This window comes from Pomacea canaliculata, linkage group LG11 (assembly GCF_003073045.1).
Source record: "Pomacea canaliculata isolate SZHN2017 linkage group LG11, ASM307304v1, whole genome shotgun sequence".
Taxonomy (NCBI): Eukaryota; Metazoa; Mollusca; class Gastropoda; order Architaenioglossa; family Ampullariidae; genus Pomacea; species Pomacea canaliculata.
In genome coordinates, this window is record NC_037600.1 from 15,088,669 (window position 1) to 15,112,792 (window position 24,124).

The following is a 24,124-nucleotide window of genomic DNA, read 5'->3' on the forward strand; positions in this document are numbered from 1 at the left end:
CTTCCATGTGCTCCTGAGTGAGGCGAAGGCCTGGCTGGCTTTCGCCAGTCGGGCTCGAATCTCCACCTCCGCATCCCCGGTGTTTGACATTTTGGACCCAAGATAGGAGAAACTGTCAACTTCCTCAATCTCTTCTCCATTTAGTTTGCGACAGATTCTGGAGCAGAGCAACGAATGGAACACACCGCTGTACATCAATTTCATCGACCTGAAGAAGGCTTTTGACAGCATCCACCGCGAGTCCTTATGGAAGATCCTGAGGCATTACGGAGTCCCTGCAAAACTTGTTCAGGTCATTGCAATGCTGTACAGCGATTTCAAATCCCAGGTTGTCTGTGACACGGAGCTCACAGACCCCTTCAACGTCAGTACCGGGGTGAAGCAGGGCTGCATTCTGTCGCCGTTCCTCTTCATCCTGGCCATGGACTGGATCATGAAGACTTCCACCGACAGTGAGAGGAGAGGGATCAGATGGACCATGACTATGACAGCAACAACAACGCTGGAAGACTTGGACTTTGCTGATGACATTGCCCTGCTGTCACACCGCCACCAAGACATGCATGAAAAAACAAAGGCCTTCTCAGAAACAGCTGGAAACCTTGGCTTGAAGGTCAGCACAAAGAAAACGAAAAGTATGAGAGTGAACGCCAGAGTCCAAGACGGCATCAAACTAAATGGAGAAGAGATTGAGGAAGTTGACAGTTTCACCTATCTTGGGTCCAAAATGTCAAACACCGGGGATGCGGAGGTGGAGATTCGAGCCCGACTGGCGAAAGCCAGCCAGGCCTTCGCCTCACTCAGGAGCACATGGAAGGCAAAAAACATCAGCCAGAAGATCAAACTGAGAATCTTCAAGTCAAATGTGATCAGCACCCTCCTTTACGGATCAGAATCCTGGAAGATGACCAAAACCATCAGTAACAAGCTTGACGTCTTCCAAAACAGATGCCTCAGGCGCATACTTAACATCTTTTGGCCAAATACCATCAGCAACGAAGAACTCCACCGAAGAACTGAAACCGAGTCCATCACCACGCAGGTTCAGCGAAGGCGTTGGCGATGGATTGGACATGTGCTCCGCCAGCAGACAGCAGACCTTTCCAGAGTCGCCCTACGATGGACTCCAGACGGCCGAAGAAAACGAGGCCGCCCAAAGGAAACTTGGAGAAGAACAGTGGAAAGGGAGATGAAAGGAAAGGGCTGGACATGGGGTCACCTAGAGCGGGTTTCAGCAGATCGACATCGGTGGCGGACTCTGGTTGAGGCCTTATGTGCAACCTGATGCACGAAGAGGAATAGATAGATAGAAACATCAATTCACCATATATTTACCATAGGATTTTTTTTTACTTTGTGGTTATTTTTGCAACATTCTGATATTAGATATTGGTAATTTCTGATATTAGATATTGGTAATATGATAATTAATATTATTTTATTGTATTAAATAGTTCTAACTAAAAGAGGCCTGCAACATATAGAGGTTCGAATCACAGTTTTTCTTATCAGCATGTTTTTAAACATTATAGGTATAATTGGCTGGAGAAAAGAAAAAGTAATTCATCTGCAAGTGTCATTTTCCTGAATGAATGCCAAACAGACTAAGTTTGGATTGAATTTGCAGTTTATTTTTACCCCTTAATTAATTTTCCTGATGCACTTTATTGATAATAACATGCTCATGAATAGTATAGATACGAAAGTTCACCTATATTTTTAACAGAATCACGTGAGTACGTTTAGCCACCAATTTACTAAACATATATACAATACGCATGCAGAGAAGTATCTTACAGTGGCAAATATCTGATTTTTCTCATAAAACAATCGTTGAGATTAAAAATATTTTCACGATTTAATGTGGATTTGTATATTCGAACAATGTATGGCTCTTTTAGTTATACTTGAAGCTAATACTGTAGTTACTTGTTTTATCAGTGACATTCTTTTAGGCTTTTGGCGTTGGGACGAAATGGACATACATGTAGCTAGGACGAAACAACTTTCGCTGTGGGGCGAACAATTAAATATCTCCACACACACGATTGATTCCCTTTTTTTTAAATATTTATTTATTTATTTTTTTAATAAATAGAACCGACTATGGGAGCCATTTGTGCGGTAACTCTAGGGGAAAATACGGAGTTGTGGTTCTTGTTGGTTCCTGCTTATAAGAGTAGCCTCTCGGAACACCATTCCCACAATGCGAAATCGCCCTCGGGTGGAAGCACTTTCCCATCTAAACAACCAACCAACACCATTCCCACACTTCGATGGTCAACCAGCGAAGAGTACGCACCGCAAGTGATAACCAGCATTTGACTCTTAAATCAGCGCTTCTTTGTTAACGGTATTATGCACTGTATAAATCACGCGATCGTTATTATTATAAATATTCGAGTAAAATTGACATATTTTCTTAATATTCAGTCTGTATATATATATTCTCTATCCCAGTGGTTCTCAAAGTATTTCGGACCGCGGACCACGTGGCGGACCACTAAGGCCTAAAAATCACTCTGTACTATGAGTTTCAAATTTAAGCTGCCGCATTTGTTTCATTACAATTCAAAACTAAATGTCCTTTTGTGACAGTAGTATAGTAATAAGTTGACATAAAACTACGTACTTAACTGAAGTTTTCTACAAGCCTATCTGGCGATTTGAACATCACTTTCCTGACATGACGACTGTCAGCCGCGGACCACCAGACTTATGCCCGCGGACCACACTTTGAGAACCACTGCTCTATCCACCATTAGCCAACATGATTTTCTGATAAGTTTCTTTATATACAAATCCATTATATATATATATCATCACTATGCCATTTAGTTATTTACGCAATATATCAGGTATAAAATTGTACAGGTGCAAAAAGGCACATGAAGTATGAGAATTACAGGTATTTTACATTTGTGTATATTGTATGAATGGTCTGTGGGAGCTTAATGGATAAGCACTAAACTAGTAACGAATTTCTGTTAATAAATGTGCTTTAAATATTGGGGTAGATGAGTATGTGAGATGTCACTCTTTTACTCAGTCTTTACAAATATTTACTTGGTTATCTCAAAAAATTTTAAGTTCTAATAAGTTGTGAATATGTGTGATGATTCCAGGGTAGTGCAGAAGCATGAGCAGTGCAATTAACAATCAGCAATGGTCTCGCCTTCGGCAAGAACAGGAAAGGGCATTGTCTGACACCAGTCAGCAGATCTCTCAGCAGTAAGAGCTATAATTGTGTCTGTGTGTGCATGTATCAGGGTCCGCAGAATCCTTACAAGTCCTTACATAGAGAATTTTTGCCATAAGGCCTTATAAGTCCTTCTATATGCCATGTGGTCCTTACAATTCACACACGTCCTTGCATTTTCTCTGTGACCCTTACAAGTCCTTATATTGATAAAATATTACCACAGATTTATTTTTCATGCCTCTTATAAATCCACAAATTTATTTTTGGAGTCGACATTGGCACAAAATACAGATTATTCTTCACCTCACACGACTGGCAAGTCTCGTTCGCAATGAGAACTTACGTTTCGCGAGATTTTATTCTTGACGGATGACCACATTTCTGTCATTTTGACGATTCAAAAATGCTGGGGAAGTGTTCTTTTCAGGAGAACTTGCTAAAGGAAGAAAAATATAAAGACTGGTTGATAAAAGACTCTAAAGATAAATATTGTGCACAATGTGCTACCTGCGGAGTATCCTTGGATCTTTCGTCAATGGGCGAAAGTGTTTTGAAGAAGCACATGCTTATCATTCCATCTTTGGTTTAGCATTAGGATCACACTCTTTTCATTCCTCTTCTGATCTTCCAAGCCTTTGCATTCTTTGTAGTCACCTTAATTTTAAAAAAAAAAATGTTTGGTCTACACATCTGTACTACACTAGTTTTTCTTCAGTATTCCCGATAAACACACTCTTCCTTCAAAAGGTCTTTAGAAACTTATCTCTTTCTTGAACCAGAGCCTTAATCTTCTAGGACTGCATAGCTATATTTATCTCTTCCTCCCCCTTTGAGTGTGTGTGAGAGAGAGAGACACATGAATTGACTTTTGTATTACACCAAAGAATGGCTTTCAGGTCTTGCAATTATTATTATTACTTAGATTTCTAGAAAACTTGGAACATTAACATTAACGTTGTATGTTATCAGCACACTAAAGAGACTTTTTAAGTTATCCAAATATGGCAGACAGGCATAAAATTTAACTCTTTGATTATTTATTACTAGACTAGTAAGACATGCATTTCAGAACATAGAGAAGACCAAAGATTCATAAATAATACATCTTGCGACCGTTCATGAGAAAAACTTAAGCATTGATTTAGGTCCTTACAAATGTATGAAAGGTCCTTATGAGGTCCTTACTTGGCACCGTACCTGATCCCTGGAAACCCTGATTTATGCATTTGGTCAGAAACAGATTACCGATGCTGGCCATTGGCAGGGCAAAGAGTTTTATACACTGTTAAACAAGGCTTGACATGTGTGTGCTTACATGTGAGATTCTGATATACCCATATACTATTGAAGCTGTTGTGGTCAGTATTTATTTGTTCTTAAATGTTTTTGTGTATGCGTGTGCGTGCAAGTTATTCACAATGTACCAGAGTACTATTTGTGCTCAGTGACACATTTGTTAAGCGCATTTTGTAGCAGTTCGTGCTGTACGATTATTTGTATTATTTTCATTTAGCAGCAAGTAATAACTCTTTTTACTCTCCCTGCTTAGTGAAAAGTTCAGATCAGATTACTCCACTCTTCGTGAGAGACTGCTGACTTTGCCCAACAAATTACTACATAACGTAATGGTGAGATTTCTAATATTTTGGCAAAAAATACACTGTTATTGTCCTTGTTGATTTTAAGTTCTTTTTGATGACTATTATGTATGATTGTACAGGTTTAAAGTGTTTTACTATATGTTAAATTGCACAAAAGAGCACAATGCCAAAAAATTTAGCTTTTTGGACAGGCTAGACATTATAACAATAACAACCAACTTTATTTGTCCCAATGGGCAATTTAAATGGGAGATGTTTTCAATATATATGTTAATTTAAAAAAGTCATTACAATTACAATGCAGTAGAATAGAGATATTAGAGCATTGAGAGATATGGGTAAGACATTCCTATGCACACCTACACATCACACACACATACACACACTGCTGGCAGTTCATCTGTGACTGAGCAGCTGGACTGCTGATGGCACAAAAGATTTCAGATGCCTATTGCTTTTGCATACTGGCATGGCATAGCGTTTACCTGAACTTAATGATACAAATTCCCCTGCTAGCACATGTTCAAGTATTGACAGAATGCGGGAAGCTTTCCTTACAAGTTGTTGGTCACAAGTTGTTATTAACCTTATCTTTGATTCACAAGATAATCTTTTCTGGAAGTAGGAACATATTTTCTCCCCAGAATTTGGAGCAGTGCTGGCTTTATTCTGTATGGGAGCTTCTGAAAAATCAGTTCCATGGCCCCCAAAACTAGAAATACCACCACAGTACCAAGTGTGGGATTGTATGACTTGGATAACTTGAGAGGATTCAGATCTGTAGAATGATTGGATACAGTCCCTGGTATAGAAATTTCTGTTTTGACAGGTTCCATTCGGGGACTTGGCATTCATGCCAGGTCGTTTGATACATACAAACGAATTGTTGGTGCTCCTTGGAGATAGCTACTTCCTAGAATGCTCTGCCATCCAAGCAGCTGACATTGCTTCTCGCAGACTAAAAGGTAACAATGTCATGGTTATTTGTGCACTTTGTTAATCATGAGTTGTATTGGAATTGGAATGAATTTCATGTACTAATGATCACGTGACTTAAAAAAAAAATAATTGTTTTCCAGAACTTGACAAAAAATTAGCACAGCTTCAGCAGCAGAAGCAATTGCTTCTTCCACGTGCTTATTTCACACAGGAGTTTCTTAATATGTCCAAGGTAAGTTTTAATATTTTTAGAAAAAAATTCATAGCGCTAAATTATTTTGTGTAGATGAATGCGTTTCACTTTCTTCTAAGGAGATTTAGCTGTGTAGAGACCTCCTAACATTCTTTCTTTTAAAAATCTTGTATTCTCTAAAACTTTGACTAAAGCATATTTGCTTTCTTATCTACATGCAGTATGTTAACGCTGTTGTGTATATATTGCCAGGGTGAGGGAGAATTGGTGGAAATTAGAGAAAAGTTTGATGAAGAAAATGAAAAACAGTGGAAAGGTGAGCAATATTTTGGCGGTTTGTCATGTGAAGGTGTTAACAATAACCATGATACACTTGGGACATTATAAAAGATGTCCAGCTAAAGAAAAAATTGATTTTTGGAGAAGACAATTAAAAGGAGAGACATGTCAAAAAGAAATTAGACAAAAAATATTTTCTTTAGTGTGATTCTTAATCTATGCATTAAGTAGATGCATAGTGGACATTAGCTTAATTTTTTATTTCTAATTTCTATTATTTTGTTTTAGTTTTAGAGCATATTTTTTCCCCATGCAGCTAGCCAGTCCCTGAATAACTTTTTCTTGATGTGTAAAATCATTAATATTATTATAATTTAGTTATTAATATGTCTACATTTTTTTTTTAAAGACAAAAACTGATGTATTTGTCATCAAAAGTTCTATTTTTCTGCTCATCATTTTTATAAGACTAATGACAGATTATTTGCTAATTAATTTTTACATTTTCTTTTTTTATTCTGTAATTTGTTGCAGCTGATCATACAGAACGTGTTCAGAAGGCTCGACAGCAAGAGAATAAGGAGAGGGCAGCTGGAGGCATTCTGACAGATGAAGAACTTATGAAAAGACTGGATGAGCTTGAGGAGCAGGAGCTGAAGAGTTTTAGGCTAAAAGAAGTGAGATGGGATTTTTGGGGATGGTTGGTTGATTTTACGCTGTGCTGTATCACGGTGACGGGTTATCTGGGGATTTCTTTTAACACTTGGGTTTGGCAGAGAAGAATGTTGCTTACACAGGCACAAAACAAAATTCTTTACATGCAAGACCATAAGCATTTGTTACTTTTGATAGATCAAGTGTGGTTTTCAGTTTCATCACATCCAGTTTATATTTAACCTCCTTGACAGTAACTTAGCATTACTCAGGCTCAGAATTTTATGTAGAAATGGTTAATCTCAGGTGTTTTTTGGGCTTGAAATTTTGATTTGAAAATAGGTTAACCTAATTACCAGATGTGTCAATTCACCTGAGTACGGCTGAGGGTGAACAATTTTTATATAAAATGTTGAGGCCGAATAACTCTGAGGTTAAAATGAGCTTGTAGCTTTACAAATTAATGACTTTCTCTTTGGATTGTGATACAAAGATTTTGTAAATCTTCAGCATTGGTAATTAGGTTGCTATCTTTTTCTAGACAGTGATTTTGATGCATCTCGTCCTTCTGCCATAACTCCCTTAAGTGCTGAGCCTTCTATTTACTTGACCAACAGGCAAAAGACTGTAGATGAAGAAAGTGATGATGATGGTGAGGAGGAGGATAATGAGGACAGAGATCATAAAGTCTCAGCGCCAGACAAAATCATCAGATTTTCTCACACAAAAAGAGTCTTCACTGGAGAGGTACCATTGTGCTTTTCAAACCTGCTTTTTAACCCTGTTTGAATTTTGTCTCATCCTGCTGCTGTCATCATGCTTGATTATTGAGCCAGCAATTTTTGTTAATTTTATTTTTCCTCTTTTTTTTTTCAGTTCTTAGTTTTATCATTTATCAGTTATATAGTGTGTTTTATAGATTTGGCTGTATGGAGTTTCTCTGTGAAGATGCTTGCTGGTCAAACTTTCATATCTTGCAGGTTTCAGGTCAACAGGCTGCCAGTGACAGCAATGGTGGGAGCATTAACATTAAAACTCCTGCAGATCTCTACAAACTTGTGCAGAGCCCACCTTACTAAATTCTCAAGAAGCCTGGTAAAAATAATGCAGGCAAACAGCATCAAGGTCTTGGTGGTCATAGTGCAGTCAGCCCCAAGAGCTTGACACAAAAAAAGATGGTCACCTTTGAAGACAATTCCCCTACCAGGTCACTGGCCATGGGAGAAGCAAGCACGACAGTTTCAAGGGTGTGTATACTTTCAAAAGAGCACGAAGAAAATAAGACATATGATGAATGGACATGGGGATGAATCCAGAGATAGAGCAGCTGTTAAGGTTTGTTGAATAGTTTTAAAATGTTTTAAATAATTTTTATAAATTTTGATATTGGTATTAAGGGTGCTTAAGTTTCATTGTGAATGATATACATATGAGAAAAGGAATTTCTGTGAATTTGTTTTTGGCTAGGAAAATAAAAGTACAGCTTCCACATGCACATTTTGTAGGGAGATTTAACACAGCAGTGATCTTTAATAATAATTATGGATCTCGCAACAGTCTAGGAAACTAGATTGATGTTTGCAATACTGACAGTGAATATGGACTTTTATCTCATCTTATAATGAAGTCACTGACATCTGAAGAAAAGTATAGTGCTGAAGGCTTTGCACTGAGCCCCTGTGTGACACTGACATAGGTAGAAACTATAATGAAAATAAGCATCTGTGACAGTGACAAACACGAGACTGGCTGTTAGCTATAATCTTTGCTCAAATTTGCATAGTTTGCACACCTTTAAAATGTTGTGGAAGCTTGAAACATAGTCTTTGAAATAGTCGGCTAAAATGCCACAGTAAATTACAAGATTTGTCTCCAAAATCTAACATAATTATGAACGCACTTGTGTGTCATGCATGTCAGGAACTAGAGTTTACCACCATACCAACACAAGAACTGATAAAGAAAAACCATTATATTTTACTGAACAACATAGGAGATAAGTGTTGTCGCTTTGTTGTTGCAGGCTTTTAGAAACACAGTGATAGAGAAAATGCAGCAGGAAACAACCTCATGTGAGAGACATTCTATGGCTAACCAGATGGAGAGTGCCAGACCGACATCCAGATTCAAAGCCTCTAGACAGAAACCCAAGTAGCAGCGGGTGGCAATCACGGTCATGTGGATGAGCAAATGTAATGGTGAATCTGGTGTTTCTGCTACATTGCCATAGACTGAAAACATTGTACTGGGTGTTCCTGCACGCTCGTGTCGAGTACAAACTGTGGCAGATCTGATTTTCTTACAGTATATACATTCATTCAACATTTCCGTTTTTCTCTTATATCACTTTCTCAGCATCTCTAGGATAAGTGTTTTGGTTGAGGGGCTTTTTCTATGCTGCACTGAAACTGCACGGCATTTCCTTTGTCACATTGACTCTAATAACCATGTTAAAAATGCTTTAAAGACGTACCTGTTCAAGAAATACTTTCACTACTTGCTGCGCTAGAGTTTACATTCTCCTTTACTCCCTTATAAATAGAAATCTATCACAATAACTTTCTCAGTATTATATGGAGAGAGAGAGAGACTTCAAAAATAATGACCTTGTTCACGTTGTTTAGCTTATGTGTACGTAACGATGCAATGAGATTCCCCAGGGGATCACCATTAAGTTGTATTGTATGGTTGTATGTTGATCTTCTGTGCATTTCTTTGGAGCATTCAGCGATAACACCTTAAAAAAGACATGTAGAAGAATTCACATGCTTCCGAGCAATGTACATCTACTTATATAGAGCTTACGACCATGGCATAACAAAAACACATAAAGAGATTTATTTGTGTGTGACTTCTTAGAGTAGACGGAACGGACTTAATTGTTACATGCGTATATTGTGTATATTGCGAAACTCCAGGGTTTCAAAACTCGATCATACTTATCAATTAAACTCATTTTACAATTGATTATAATATTGTTGTGTGTATATGTTTTATGTGATTCAGCGTTAATTTGTGTTCTCTGCTGAGCAGTTTGAATTTACAATACCCGCTCTATCGTCGCATATCAGATTTCCTCAATCCTTTTAGGCAGGACAATTAAAATTAAAATCTTACCTTTTGTTTGTAATATATGAGCACTTTTTATGTGGTTATATTTGCACTTAATTGGACAAACATTTACATTTATGTCCCCGATCTGGTTCTGAAAGCATTAAAAACGTTAAACGCATTTCCGAAAGAAATTTATCGGGTGAAAATTATCTTATTTTGTTTGCTTAAAATAGTCATTTAATTATTCATTCGTCCCAAATTGACTGCACCTGTCGTTGGTGGGGATGGGGATGAAGCTACATGGATGGATGCAGTAGCTGATCAAGGCCTGCCGCTCTTTCCTAAACTCTGGCACGGCATTAAACACAAATAAACAAACAAATTTCCTGAACTAACATCTACGTATACGTCGATCCGTGGTTCTTATAGTATCCTAATTAACTATTCGACTATATCCGACGTCGAGCACATATTATTCACTAATTTTACTTGAATTGAATTCAAATAATTCCTAACCACATACTTTGATTTATATCGACTGTGAAAACTGCCCTTCGTCGTTGGTCACTTTGGAGACAAAGAAAATGTATGTCGCAAAAAGTATATCATGCGTGTCCTTGGCACAGTTTGACCTCGGGTGCAGAACTGGCCAATGAGATCTCAAGAAATTTTTGCCTCGTAATGAGCAAAACACTCTTCATAAACATATAGTGGCCATAGGTGCTGCGGGCTTTTCTTTCGGAAGGGGTGTCTTCACATTTTGGCAGCTGCTGAGATGGGTTTCGAGGTGTGTGGACCGAATGAAGTTATGGTTGTTTCTGGTAAGTCTCTTTATATTATTAATCATGTTTCGCTGTCGTGACAACAATTTTTTCGCTCTAAAGCAAGCCCGGATATTTTGATCGTAGCAGGACGGATCTCTGAAGGATGCCTCGAAACTAGACTAGTAATTACCGTCCTAAATCTAACATACGCTTTTGATTGTCCCAGTAGTCAACCGAATGCTCACCGAGGAAATTAAGCACGAAAGTCTTCCGTGTTCCTACTGAAGGATTATAGAGGGCATATTTTAAAAGCAGAATATTAATTATTTGCGAACTTACAAGTCTTGCGCAAGACCCTGCGGGGAAAACAGCTTATTATGTAGACTGTAAAACCAGCACGTCAGATACAAGCTGGAAATTAGGAATTGGACGTTTTGCAAAGGCGCATTCTAGTGTATAAAAGATTTCACTCTTGTTATATTGGATTTTACCATGTAATATTTGTAATTTTTCATTTTCTTCCATGCCAGTTATGTTCCAGCTTGCACCTACATACTATTATAATTTGAATACTCATATCTACGTCCGACAGTGAAGCAGAAGATGCTAGAGACTGGGGTACTTATTGAGGAGGCAAGATAAAATTAGGTTACATCATCCTAATTTATGATGGAATCCAGCAACTGATGCTGGGCAGTAAAATATTTATAACTCAGATCTAATTTGTAAATAAAAATGAACTTACCACTGCAGTTTATATGAATTTATATAAATTGATATAAAATAGAGACATAAATGCAGATGATTAATAAAGGAAGATGTTGAACTGAGAATAATCTGAAAAGAGAGCTCAGTCCATGGCTTTGGCTATGATCGACTGACTATTAGTTGTAGTATGAGGGCATCTAGTTATTTTTGTAGTGTTAAACTGTCAGTTGGCTGGTTTGCTTGAGAAAATGCCTCCATCCTGTGGTGATTTTCAACAGTATAGGGGAACATTCATTGACCTGATTAAAAGCTGAACATCATGGCAGAACAAGGGTTTTCCCAAGCAGTAGGCAGTTACATTGCTTATCTAAAGCATGCACCAAGAACAATTATAAATTAAAGATGTTTTTTGTATTTTTGTACACTTACAGAAATGCACACACGTCAACATACTCTTTTAAATTGGGGAATTTACACAGTAATGATGAACATTGCATTTATTTTTTGCATCACATTTCAAGCTTGCAAATGGCATAATTTTAGTGATGATTTTTCTAATGCCTGTTTCATCTCTTGTGTTCTTTAGGTTGCTGCCTGGGAAGATCAAGATACCTCCCAGGTGGCCGCATCTTTGTTTGGCCTGGCATTCAGAAATTACAAAGGTGAGTGAATTTTCTAAGCATAACACAGAGCAGTTTTGATGATGATGACAAATGTTCTGTGACCCAAAGTAGTTGCTCACTAAGTGAAGGCTTAATGAGTTGAAAGTTGTGAAATCTGCAATGCTGATTAATAGGCATGCGTTGACTTGACCAAACATGCAGGTTATAAAGTTTTTTTGTTTTTTTTTTTTTTTTGTGCAATTTCCTCACCTTTCTAGATCAGTTCACAGAGAGATTCTTTTATGAGTTTTGTTAATTTTTGTCGACCACCGCTGTACTGAGGCCCAAATCAGAAACCAAGTTGAAGTTGAATCTAACCAATCTAGAGACATAAACATTACTTAATATTCCACAAGGGGAATTTAGAACCAAATGGTTAGAGATTATTGATTAAGATCTTTGGATTTTGCAAAATCTATTTTGCTTAAAGAGTATATGTAAGAAATTTTATGCTGAAAAAGCAACAACATGAGAGTAAGTTTGCAACATGGGAGCTGACCTTGCAAGTAAAACACTGCTGCTCATATTTAAATGGATTTTTCTTCAAAAATTGTATGAGGTCAAATACTTTATGGCAACTCATCACTTACCAGAAGTACCAAGCATCAAACTTTTGTATGATTTGTTTTATTGTTTGATCAGTTTTAGATTGTTTCAGTTTTGAAAAGTAATAAAAGTAACAAAGAACAGTCCCTTCCAACCTACCTGGTCCTCATTATCTCACCTTCCCAGCACATATTTATACTTACATTCAAGTGTCAAGAAGGTTTCTCTGCATCTTTTTTTTTCTCTGTCTTCCCTGCATCTATCTGCTGTGCATTTGTGCACCCGGTCTCTGCTAAGAATGTCCTTGAACACTTTGACCTTGTCAATTGAGAGTCCACAAGTATACACCAAACTTGGGGTGTCTATTTCCGTCACAGGTATTGCGCAGGTAAGTTGCTATTGATGTATTGCACACACCATATTATGGATAGTCCAGCTTGCATGTTTGTTCGACAATGGCAGCTTATCCTTTTGGTTTGTATTTTTTGTGCTATTTTTTTAAAATTATTTTGTTTTAGTTTTCCTCATTATTGAGTGTGCTTTTTATTTTGTTCAGTATTTTGGAAATAAGTATCTATAAATGTAGTATTTGCAAGGAGTTTCAATCCATTATGTCTGCCTTCGTCAACTGCAGTGTGGATGGTCAGTTAAAAATAGTAACACTTTCCTCATACATATTATTTATTTACATGCACATGAATTGGACGTGCACGCATGTCAAAATAATGAATAAATATCTGGTTGATTAAACCTGTTTTCTCGTAAGCCTGAACTTTAAGGGAATCAAAGGAGCAGGGACGTGATTTAATATTAGACATCAATTCATCATATTTACTGTAGGATTTTTTTTACTTTGTGGTTATTTTTGCAACATTCTCATATTAGATGTTGGTAATATGATAATATTATTTTATTGTATCAAATAGTTCTAACTAAAAGAAGCCTGCAACATAGAGAAATCACAGTTTTCTTATCAGCATGCTTTTAAACATTAGGTAACTGGCTGGAGAAAAAAAAAGTTTTCTTTTTAATTCATCTGCAAGTGTCATTTTCCTGAATAAATGCCAAACAGACTAAGGCTGGATTGAATTTGCAGTTTGTTTTTACCCCTTAATTTTGTGTGGTTTGTGGAGACTTTCTTTTGTATCTAAAAATATATAGTCGTAGTAGTCGTGCAACTGTGGTTTGGTTGCAGGTTGTCGCTTAACACCATCACACTTACCATCGAAAGCAGCAACGTCTACACCCAGTTAGGCGTAGCCATCTCGGTCACTGGCATAGCACAGGTGAGATTCCACAGAAACAGTTGTGCAAGGGGGATACTGTTTTAAAAAAAAAAAATTTAAAGGAAAGCAGGGAGAAAAGAATTTTTGCATCCTCTTCTTGGGAAGGTCATTAAAGACATAGGTGCTTCTAAGATTATGAGTGTTTTTGTAGCCAATGTCCAAAAGCTTTTGATTCATATGAGCTTAATGAAAGATTAGTTTGAGCAAGAGGATGCAGACATATCAGTGAGTAGACAAAAGTGAGAGAAGGTTGATTTTTGAGTATTTGGATGAAGTGATTTATCAGTAATTTTGTTTATTATTTTTTGTTTGTTTTTTTATTTTTTACACAACTAGGGAGTTGTAAGTTTGTGCATGTTATCAGTATACTGTCTCTGCATGCCATTTGAGTTGCTTGTAGATGTTTAATGTGGATGCACATGTGCATATACATCCACATGCACACACACCAGATACAAAATTTGTTGCGCTTTGTATTGTCTAACAGACTTTCATATAAGTGTTGCTAAACATATTTATATATTAAATATTATTTTGGTTCAGATATGTGAGTTTTTAAAGAATAATTTTGTCCTCCATGGCTTTACAATGTAAGCACATGATCATTTTTAGAAACATTCAGTATCTGGCAGTAACAAGAAGTTTTTAGTAAAAGTAAATCACTTTTGTGGCATAATTATACCCAAAATATTTTGTGAAAAGCCAGCATAAAAATTGTTTCTAAATGACTGGAAATAGTTCATTAATACAAGAAATTAATTCCTGATGCCTGAATAAATAACCCCTTTTGCAAGATACATGCCTTTCAACATTAATATGCATAGAAGTCAGCAAGACCTGGATAAATCTGTGTTGTGTTGGAGCATTGATGTATTTACACATACAGCCAATGGGATAGCTGGAAGGAAAGATGATGTATCAATGTTTCAATTTAACCTCAAGGATTTTGGTTGTTTCTGTGTACATATGAAAATCTCAATGTTTGAAGGTTTATCTTGTAAAGAAGAGGTTATTTGCATCAGATTTTGAGAATTAGTGTCTTGTCTGCTTGGGCTTAAAAAATGAGCTACCCAGTCATTTGAAAAATAGTTGTGCTGGGAGAGTCTTCAAATGAAAATTTTATAGGTACAGCAGATAATATCACAACTCAAACATAAGTTTATAGACAGTTAATAGAGATACTGATTACATTTTCAGCTGTGAAATTTCCAATGTGTGAAGAATTTTGCTGAAGCTAAGTATATATCTTTTATCAGCTATAGCTTTGTAGTAGTGCTAGTCCTGCCTGTTTTAAATTGACTATTTGAATTTGAACACAGGTCAAGATTCAAGGTAGCAATGAAGAAATGCTGCAAGCAGCCTGTGAACTGTTCCTGGGCAAGAGTGAGAAAGAAATCAAAGCTGTTGCCCAAGAGACACTGGAGGGTCATCAGCGTGCCATCATGGGCAACATGACTGTGGAGGTCAGAACTGAAAGATGCCCAAAGTGTCAAAGCACTTGGCTTATTTAGTTGCTTTTTTTTTTAATTTTCTGTGATGACACTCCTAAAAATGGTTACTTGATACAAGAACATTGCCTGATGTAGACTTTTATATTATCAAGACCATTTTTCTCTTCTTTAAGAACACATTTTACAGAGCTGTTAGGTATTTCATTTTTTCATTGTTTTTGTCAGATAAAATAAAATATGAAAAGGTGAAGTTTTAAATTTTAATCCAATTTTTGCGTTAACAAAAGTATTATCATTCCTTGAAACTTGAAACACCTTGGAGGCCTTCATTGTCTAAGATATATACTATAGGGAATTAGACTGTCAATCATATAGAGAGTTCCACCACCAGTTGGTGCAAATTATCTTGTAGTAGTATGGTGGCTTGCGTGCTTGTCGATCCACAGAGCTATGTCGGCAGGAGCCTTATGCTCCTGGCAGGTCTAGCCAAGCTGAAGAGGTCTGCCAGGGAGAGGCCAGACTAAAATGTTGCACCCTGGCTCTCCAGGTTGGGAGTTTTGCCTTGGGCTAACACCCCACTCGTCTAAAAACAAAATGCAAAGATCTTTAGACTCACACATAACCTTACTTTTCCTGTTGCAGGAGATCTATAAAGATAGGAAGAAGTTTTCCAAGGCTGTGTTTGAGGTGGCCTCCTCTGATCTCATCAACATGGGCATCTATGTTGTCAGCTACACTCTGAAGGACCTTCGTGATGAAGAAGTGAGTGCTTATGTGCTTTAAAAAAAACCCTCTAAGATAGTATCCAAACTGAGGTAATTTAAAATTATATTTTAAAAATTATATTTTTATATGGAATTCTAAATTTTGTTTGTTGTTTTTGTTTGTTTGTTTGTTTTCTTAGTCTCTGTTGTTTGGCAGCCTATTGTCTCTGTTGTGAGCTGCAGTTGCCTAAAGTCCCTCAATTAGAATGTAAAAAACATTAAAGTTGGGTTGTTTATTTTGTTTACTATAGGGCTATCTGAAGGCATTGGGAATGGCCCGTACAGCTCAAGTCAAACGAGATGCTCGCATTGGTGAAGCAGAGGCCAGAAGAGATGCTGGTATCAAGGTATCTATTGCGGATGTTAAATGCTGTGATTTAAGGTTTCTTTTCCAAATGACTTGGAAAAGCTGCAAGACCCAAGTGCTGTGGCAATCTTTAAAGCTCTTTTTGGAGGCAGATTTGCCACTCTGAACATGGAGGACTGCATTGTAGACACTCTTGATGGAAACTTGAAAGAGCTACTACTATCAGTAATTCAAGAGATTCTAGTAAGGCATGGAAAGAAGAATCAACCCTTGATCACAAAAGATATCCTAGACCTCTTACCAGAGGAGGTCCTTGAAGAAAGAGGAAAAGCAACTCCAAAGCAGCTTCCAAGTAGAAAGTAGAGAACTGTGACATCAGGAAGGCGATGAAGACAAGGAGAACCGAATCAATAATTGGTGCTAAACCAAAGAAGAGGGATTGACACAAGGTGACAACAAAAATGCCTACCAACTACTGAAGACCTTTGATTATCAGCACAAAACTTCAGTCATCGAAGATCGCAATGACCTTTACAACTTCCAGCTGAGGATTGATGCCAACCCTCTCCAAAGTAACTAGTCCATAGCCAGAGAGCCTGTAGACCCATGAAGAGGTTGAGAGAGCTATAAATTATACGCAGTCTGAAGAGAGGAAGTCGCCAAGTGTTGACAGTGTCCCAGCTGAGCTGCACAAGCAGGATAAGGAAGAAATAACAAAGACCCTTATTGCTCTGCATCTGGTAATGCACAGAATGGATGCAGCCATTAGTCATACTCCTTCCAAAGAAAGGAAAAGGTAAACAGTGCCAAAACTACATACCCCTGGTAGGTCACCCAAGCAAAATCATGCTTAAAGTAATCGGAATCACATCCACACTACTGCTGAAGAATTGCTAGCAGAAGAACAGGCTAACTTCAGAGTGGAAAGGGTCACAGCTGAACAAATCTCCAACTTTCAAATTCCACTTAAAAAAAATCATCTACAACACCAGCAAGATCTCTAAGACCAGTTTTCAGGATACCTTGGAGGTGTGTAAGGGGGATGTGGATGCCGAGGTTGCCAGAGGAAGAGTTGGATTGCAAATAGGAAGAAGTGGACTGGTAAGTCCACGAAGGCCTTGCTCGCTACCATTGAAGACAGGCCTAACTGGCAAGCCTTGTCAGCCACTGCATCCAGTGACTTGTTCCCCTGATAACCAGTACTGTTTGTCAATGGATACCAATCAAGGGATGAATAAACAAATTAATCAATGAACTTATTTTTTTGTGACATCATAAGGTAATCAGATTCATCAGTAGTTCAGAAATTGAATTATGCTGTTATTGAATTCCTACTTTCTTATTTTTAGGAAGCTCTTGCTGAGGAGAAAAGGATGGAAGCTAGGTATGCTAATGACATAGAGATCGCTAAATCTCAGAGAGACTTTGAGTTGAAGAAGGCTGCCTATGATATGGAGGTGCAGACTACTAAAGCTCAGGCTGATTTGGCCTATGACCTACAAGTGAGTAAAGTAGACCTCTTCTTGAAAAGGAAAAGTGAAATTACTTGTGTATTTAAGATTGGGACATGAACTGGTATTATAAAGACTTATGCCCATGCCATACGAAGAACTAACGCAAGTCATTGTGGATCACTAGAAAGTAATTGGAATTTATTACAATTCAAAAAAACATTTGTGACATTGCCTAGCATAATGACATGGCAGAGAGTGAACAAAGCTTACATTTTGCACAAGGAAATCAAATGGTAAATGTTCCATTAAAGAATTAAAGTCAACACAGGGAAATTTAGAGATGAGTTTCGCCATCGTTTAGATGTTATGAAAGATCAAGTCCTCACCTGGTGGGCTGACATGCTGCTATGCTATGTTCAGGCAGCAAAGACAAAGCAGCGTATCCGTGAGGAGCAGATGCAGGTAACAGTCATTGAGCGTGGGCAGCAGATCCAGGTGCAGGAACAAGAGATTGTCCGTCGAGAGCGTGAGCTTGATGCTCAGGTTCGCAAACCTGCAGAAGCCGAAAAGTACCGCCTGGAGAAGCTGGCAGAAGCCAACAGAACGCGAGTCATCTTGGAGGCCGAGGCTGAAGCTGAAGCCATCCAGGTCAGCATTTCATGTTTTCATTTCTCAAGTGAGGACACAAATTTAGAATTTATTTTAAAAAACTTACAGATTTCTGAGACCAGCAGCTATTTTTGGTTTTTTTGCTGTGTTCTTGCAGGTCAAGGGTGAAGCTGAAGCATTTGCTATTGAAGCAAAGGCACGTGCTGAAGCTGAGCAGATGGCCAAGAAAGCTGATGCCTGGAAAGATTACCAGGATGCTGCTATGGTGGACATGGTTCTTGAAACACTGCCAAAGGTTAAAATTAAAAGAACTTTAGAAACTTTCATTCACCTCAGACAAAAGGCTCATGGATGCTTTAAGATTAAATGCTGTATACAGACTCTGGTAATCTTGCACCAACACTCTGGTAATCTTGCAGTGAAAAAAATGTCTTTTGTTCATCAGATTGCTGCTGAGATTGCGCAGCCTCTGGCACAGGCGAAGAAAGTCACCATGGTTTCCAGTGGCAAGGGAGAGGTGGGTGCCACTAAACTCACCAGTGAGGTCATGCTCATCATGGAGAAACTGCCTCTCATGGTGGAGAACCTTACAGGCATCAACATCTCTAAGGTGAGTTCTTGCATAAAATTAACTCTTGATACGATTAGGCAGACTTCTTCAATTCAATTCATCATGAAAAGAAAGTTTTTGAGATAGAGTGTCTGTGTTTTAGTAAAGGTAAAAGTACAGCTTTAGTGTCATTATTCTAACAAAATTAATCGCTCAACAAAAGTAAATAGTCTACATTTTTCTGTTTCGTAACCAGCACATTGAAGTTTGACAAGTTGCATGTTGGTAAATAGGTGTTTTTTGTGAAATACTCGTGCTTAGATATCTTTCTATACGCCTTCATGAAAATGTCTTTTTGTATACAATTTTTTCCCCTTTTTAGTTTATTTGGTGAAAAATATTTGTTTGTTACAGTCCATGAAAATGAGTCATCGTAAGTAAAGGGAAATTCCTCCATCATCTCCTTTGTGGTATGTGTTGGGACACAAAACATATGTTGCTGTTATTAGTTGCAGCTGAAATGGCAACATTTTGTTTCTGTTTATTTCTGTACACCAATCTTTAGGTATGGCCAGAATTTACCAGGCTCAGATTGTGATTTATCCTTTGCTAGCAACATACAATGGTCAACAGTCGCACTACTCTTAGGCATAACTGTGCTTCGCTCACAGTGACTAGTGTCTTCATGTAAAAGAAATTAAAACGAGCTTGGATTTAAACAATCGGGAACAAGCACATCAGGGAAACATAAGAGTCTCAAAGAAATTAGGGCTCTGGACAACTTGAACATCTGAATAGGATGTCTTGCATATTAACCATCTAAAACATTTGTACATCAATTCACCTTATTGTTATTGTCTTTATAAAGTCTCTTATACTGTTCTTCATATGATATTGTTGATGTATTATGAATTTTTATTAATGTGTGATTGTTATTGTATCATTAGAGAATATTCGTAGAATGCATTTAAATTGTCATTTTCCACGTTTGAAAGAATGCATTTTTGTTTCATGTGATATATGTAATAATTCAAAACTTTTTTTTTTTTTTTTTTTTTTGCTTTACAGTTTTTAATAACTTATGTACGTGCATAATCCTTTTAGCACTTGTAAAAGATGTTGGGGGGGGTGTGTGTGAGAAAAAACTTGAGTGAATGAAAACTATGTCGTATTATTTTGATTATTATTAGAACAAAGTCATTGGAATATAGAGATTTCAAGAACAGTAATTGCAAATTTTATATATATTTTTAAGCTAGCATTGCTAATGTTTTATACTTAGTATTTTTTAATTAAATTTTGGTACTTTTTAAAAAAAACGACAAATGATTAGAGTGCTGATAAACAGAATACCAGTGCTCCTTACTACTTTTGTGGATCATGTTTCATCAAAGCATCATTTCATTTAGTAACATTACAAATACAAATCAAAGCTCATCATTTGCAATTTCAGAGAAACTGCATTGTGAAGTTGCAAAATATTTCCTACTTGTCTAAGCAGTGACACATTATTGGAATTTTAAAAGGACAGATAATAAAATGTTCAGATCTAATTCCATCCTCTGGATCTATTTATTAAAAAAAATTAGTGATAATTCTTATATTGCACCAAGTTCTAGCCAGAAGCTGCTCAACATACACAAGACACACATGCACAGCCTACCCCTTTGGTAGGTTTGCCTTTAATGCACTTTAACAGCTGTTGCTATTGTTTTTCTGAATGTCCCATTGTAATTTAATTTATAAATGTCTTCTTTATAGTGTAATTTGTAAATGTAATGACTTTTTCATCTAATTACACCTAAAGAGATTCCAGTGGTTTTGGTGAGCAGGGACTGTGAGTATCAAGTAGGATAAAAGTATACAACCTCAGTTAGGGCATAGGTATATGATTGTCTAGATTATCGAGCTACATTTTTATTTTTTTTTAAGTGTTTATGATTTCTGTATGCTTGATTAAGCCAAATGTAAAATTTTTACTTGCTCAATCATATTGTTTCTATATGGTATAAGAAAGAACTAAGCATATTAGCAATTTTAGTGAATGAATAAAGTTTTTTTTCATAGAGAATGTAACTATTGTGTTGATTTCTGTTGCCTGATGGGAGCATGATTTTTAAGTGGGAGAACATCATATTTTGATAGGGAGATGTGCTTTTGCAAAATTTGAAACAGGGTGCTGCTGAAGTAGTTAGTAAACATCTAAATTTAAAAAATATAAGAATCAGCATGCACCAATTGTTTGGGTTTTTGAGACAGTTTACATTTGTCAATGTTTTCCTTTGTATTTTTCAAAGAAAACAGGTGGACATGATTTATACTTTGATGTGTTTCACTTTAAGGTAATACTCATATTTGGGAACTTCGTATGAAAGCAAATTTATTTTTCTTGCAATGTTTACTTTTGTATCCACGGTATTGTGGATCTGTCTTTTGTATTATAAAATGTTTGATTTAGTAATAACTAAAGTCATTTACACATTTCATAGAGACCACAGATCTGTTTTATCTGTTGGCTTCACCAACCATAAAGAGTGACTCATACAGCGAGAAACTCTTTGTGACTCTTTGTTACGTGACACTCTTCAGTGCAAAACACCACCAGACCAAAATGGCAGCATAATATTTTTTTAAAGTTTTATTTAAATAACATAGAAATACAGTCATTCAAACTGCAGATCGCACGCTAAAACAATACAGTGAGCGCTTGGTTGACCTTTGAGCAAGTGGGGAAAGTTATAGTAAGTTGATTATACAGTATTTTTTTCCTTTAATCTTGGGAGGGGTAGTTTTGGTCTGGTGCTTAATTTTGTATGGTGCAAGTATGTGTGGTGTGCATGTAACCTTTCACCAGGTTTTGGTTACTCCCTCATTTAAATTTGCTTAAAAATATAAAGAGGACAAAACTGAGTCATAGTTCTGAATAAAATTTTTTTTTTTCAATTTATTGATAGCATTACATATTTACCTCTTTCAGCACATTGAACTGTATTGTGTTTAGTTTTAGTTTATTCCTTGTTACTCATTAAGGAGCATAGGGCTGCATTTAGATAATTTAAAGCACTTTAATTCTGCTCATTTTTGGTACGGGTTCTCGTATTGTCAGTCTAGGCAAAGTTACAGACTGGTTTTGATAATTTTTCTAATGTAGTCAAAGATTGGCTGCTACTGTAACTCACATTCTTGTCACAGTTCTGGTGATGTTTTTTAAATTAGTAATTATACTTTATCAAGTTAGTCATATGTTGCATTAATAATTTAATTGGAAGCCCTCACTCTTGGTGTTGTATTTTGATTCCTTTTATGTGTAGTCCTTATAAAATTTCATTTTAGCAGTCACTTTGAGACTCATGTGCAAGCATAAAACTGAAAAAGAGACAAGGCCACGCTTCCTTTTCTTTGTTTTGAGCCTGTAGCATTTCTTCTCATTTTGAAACACACACACCACACGCAAAAGCTCGCATTCAGATATTTCCATAGGTCTTGTATGCCTGAGAAGGATACATCTTGTCAGGTTTTCCTCATTACAGCCAACTCTCTGTTGGCAGACCATAAAGTGTAACATGTCTGATCACCGCTGAGGGATATGTTGTCCTGTTATGGAATCCAACCATTCTATGCTCAGGTTGACCATGAGGTAGGAACTAAGGCACCTAGGCTTACACACCTTTTCTGAAGCTTTCTTGGAGTGCAACCTAGGTAGATAATGGTCAGTCATCACACTTTAATGCCAGATCCAAGAGAAGACAGAGTACAAGATGTATCATGCACAAGCATATTATACTCATAATACTAAGCAGTCAGGTGTTATTCCTGCCAGAGCCACAAGAATAAGGTTGTTTCTTTTATTAAATAGATTATGTAAGATGTTATCTTGACAGAAGTCCTTCGTAGGCTGATTTCAAACTGTAAAACTGAAAAAATCCACAGAAAACAATCCTTCACATTGTAAGCTGGGCTTTATCTCAATTTCTATACATAAAAGAGGGCACTTTTCATTAGGGCACAAACATCCTATAAATAGAAAAAAAAACCAAACATCCAATCTATGTCATTTTCTTGTAAACAAATAACAACCAACATTCTTTTTCTTTCTGTTCAATAGTGATTGCTTAAAAATAAGTTGAAACATTTATTAATTGAAATTTCATGCATGAATTTCAGATTACAAGTGATCATAATTTGTCTACAGTGTTGATGTTTAGATTCTCCACTGAATGTGTGCATAATTAACATGAAATAAAGCATGAAAAGTATTTCTTTTACAGAATAAAGTTTGGTACATTGTTTTCACTGAACATCATTCTTCTTCATTTGTGAATTATATCTCGTGTGAAATATACAGCAGTTTACATTAAAAATCATTTTGAATTTGAGCTGTTTATTAGTTGAAGCAAGAAAGTTTCCTAATTACATTAAGCGTAAAAACCATGTTTTCAGAACAGAAAATGCCAGTGTATAATTTGAATTTGTTGTCAATTAGTGGCTATACCTGAGCTCAATGAAAGATTAATTTACATTTTTCTTGGCATCTTAAAAAAAATAAAATAAAACATCGTAAGAGGTCAAACATGGAAAAATAATTGTCGAAACACCACTGGCATTTTCTTTCAAAACGTAAACCTGTACAACAGGCATATCGTTTTTCAAACCCTTACAACCCCTCCCCAACAAAAACACGAAAAAAAGTAATAAATACATATATTTCTCTAGACTAGTTACAAATGTATACACATCAGCCTCCAGAAAAATAAAACGTGGCCAGATTCCAACAATGTTTATTTTAGAATAAGGATCCGAACTGCTGTCTCACAATCACTGTAAAGTAACCGAGGGTAGCAGGGGTTGGGGCCCGGTGTTGTCGGCAATTTGGAATTAGTGTACTCGGGAAATTTTGAGTTCCTATAATCGTTATAAGCTCGTTCGTAATTTAAACTGAAGAAAAACTTTCTGCGTCTGTATCAAATCACAGAGCTCATATGCTCGGCGTCGTTTGGCCACGGAACTATTCAAGTAAGACATAACAATTTCCCATAACAATAACCCACCCAGCTGTCGCAAAGCTGAAAGTCACTATATAGAACTAGAACCTTTCGAAAAC

At 36.8% G+C, this 24,124-nt stretch overlaps 2 protein-coding genes across 5 annotated transcripts; both read left to right on the plus strand.

The window, feature by feature from the left end:
* The first annotated feature begins 1,334 nt into the window (after positions 1–1,334).
* On the plus strand, positions 1,335–9,836 carry LOC112576038 (unconventional prefoldin RPB5 interactor 1-like). 3 transcript variants are annotated; one of them, XR_003101737.1, is made up of 11 exons: positions 1,357–2,191; positions 2,257–2,353; positions 3,126–3,231; positions 4,752–4,830; positions 5,633–5,768; positions 5,883–5,974; positions 6,188–6,251; positions 6,749–6,891; positions 7,486–7,615; positions 7,849–8,203; positions 8,892–9,836. XR_003101737.1 is itself a non-coding variant. In XM_025258259.1 (9 exons), the coding sequence occupies exons 3-9, from the start codon at positions 3,140–3,142 to the stop codon at positions 7,443–7,445; spliced, it is 642 nt and encodes a 213-aa protein (XP_025114044.1). In that variant the 5' UTR covers positions 1,342–2,191; positions 2,257–2,353; positions 3,126–3,139; the 3' UTR covers positions 7,446–7,614. The 3 variants fall into 3 exon arrangements, 2 of the variants coding, with proteins under 2 accessions (XP_025114043.1, XP_025114044.1); XM_025258259.1 differs by lacking the exons at positions 7,849–8,203; positions 8,892–9,836 and having other exon boundaries at positions 1,342–2,191; positions 7,410–7,614; XM_025258258.1 differs by lacking the exons at positions 7,849–8,203; positions 8,892–9,836 and having other exon boundaries at positions 1,335–2,191; positions 6,749–7,614.
* Positions 9,837–10,589: 753 nt separating this feature from the next.
* Positions 10,590–23,321, plus strand: LOC112576037 (flotillin-1-like). 2 transcript variants are annotated; one of them, XM_025258257.1, is made up of 11 exons: positions 10,590–10,743; positions 11,981–12,056; positions 12,900–12,990; positions 15,208–15,351; positions 15,982–16,101; positions 16,355–16,450; positions 17,760–17,912; positions 18,285–18,512; positions 18,631–18,768; positions 18,919–19,083; positions 19,438–23,321. In XM_025258257.1, the coding sequence occupies exons 1-11, from the start codon at positions 10,698–10,700 to the stop codon at positions 19,462–19,464; spliced, it is 1,284 nt and encodes a 427-aa protein (XP_025114042.1). In that variant the 5' UTR covers positions 10,590–10,697; the 3' UTR covers positions 19,465–23,321. The 2 variants fall into 2 exon arrangements, with proteins under 2 accessions (XP_025114042.1, XP_025114041.1); XM_025258256.1 differs by lacking the exon at positions 12,900–12,990 and adding an exon at positions 13,798–13,888.
* Positions 23,322–24,124: the final 803 nt, after the last annotated feature.

Excerpts from the sequence above, each read along its gene's own strand:
- LOC112576038 (XM_025258258.1), top strand. The coding sequence starts at position 3,140 with ATGAGCAGTGCAATTAACAATCAGCAATGGTCTCGCCTTCGGCAAGAA. Across the intron at positions 5,975-6,187 it reads AGTTTCTTAATATGTCCAAG|GGTGAGGGAGAATTGGTGGA; the intron begins GTAAGTTTTAAT and ends ATATATTGCCAG. Across the intron at positions 6,252-6,748 it reads AAATGAAAAACAGTGGAAAG|CTGATCATACAGAACGTGTT; the intron begins GTGAGCAATATT and ends AATTTGTTGCAG.
- LOC112576037 (XM_025258257.1), top strand. The coding sequence starts at position 10,698 with ATGGGTTTCGAGGTGTGTGGACCGAATGAAGTTATGGTTGTTTCTG. Across the intron at positions 12,057-12,899 it reads GGCATTCAGAAATTACAAAG|AATGTCCTTGAACACTTTGA; the intron begins GTGAGTGAATTT and ends GTCTCTGCTAAG. Across the intron at positions 17,913-18,284 it reads ATTTGGCCTATGACCTACAA|GCAGCAAAGACAAAGCAGCG; the intron begins GTGAGTAAAGTA and ends TGCTATGTTCAG.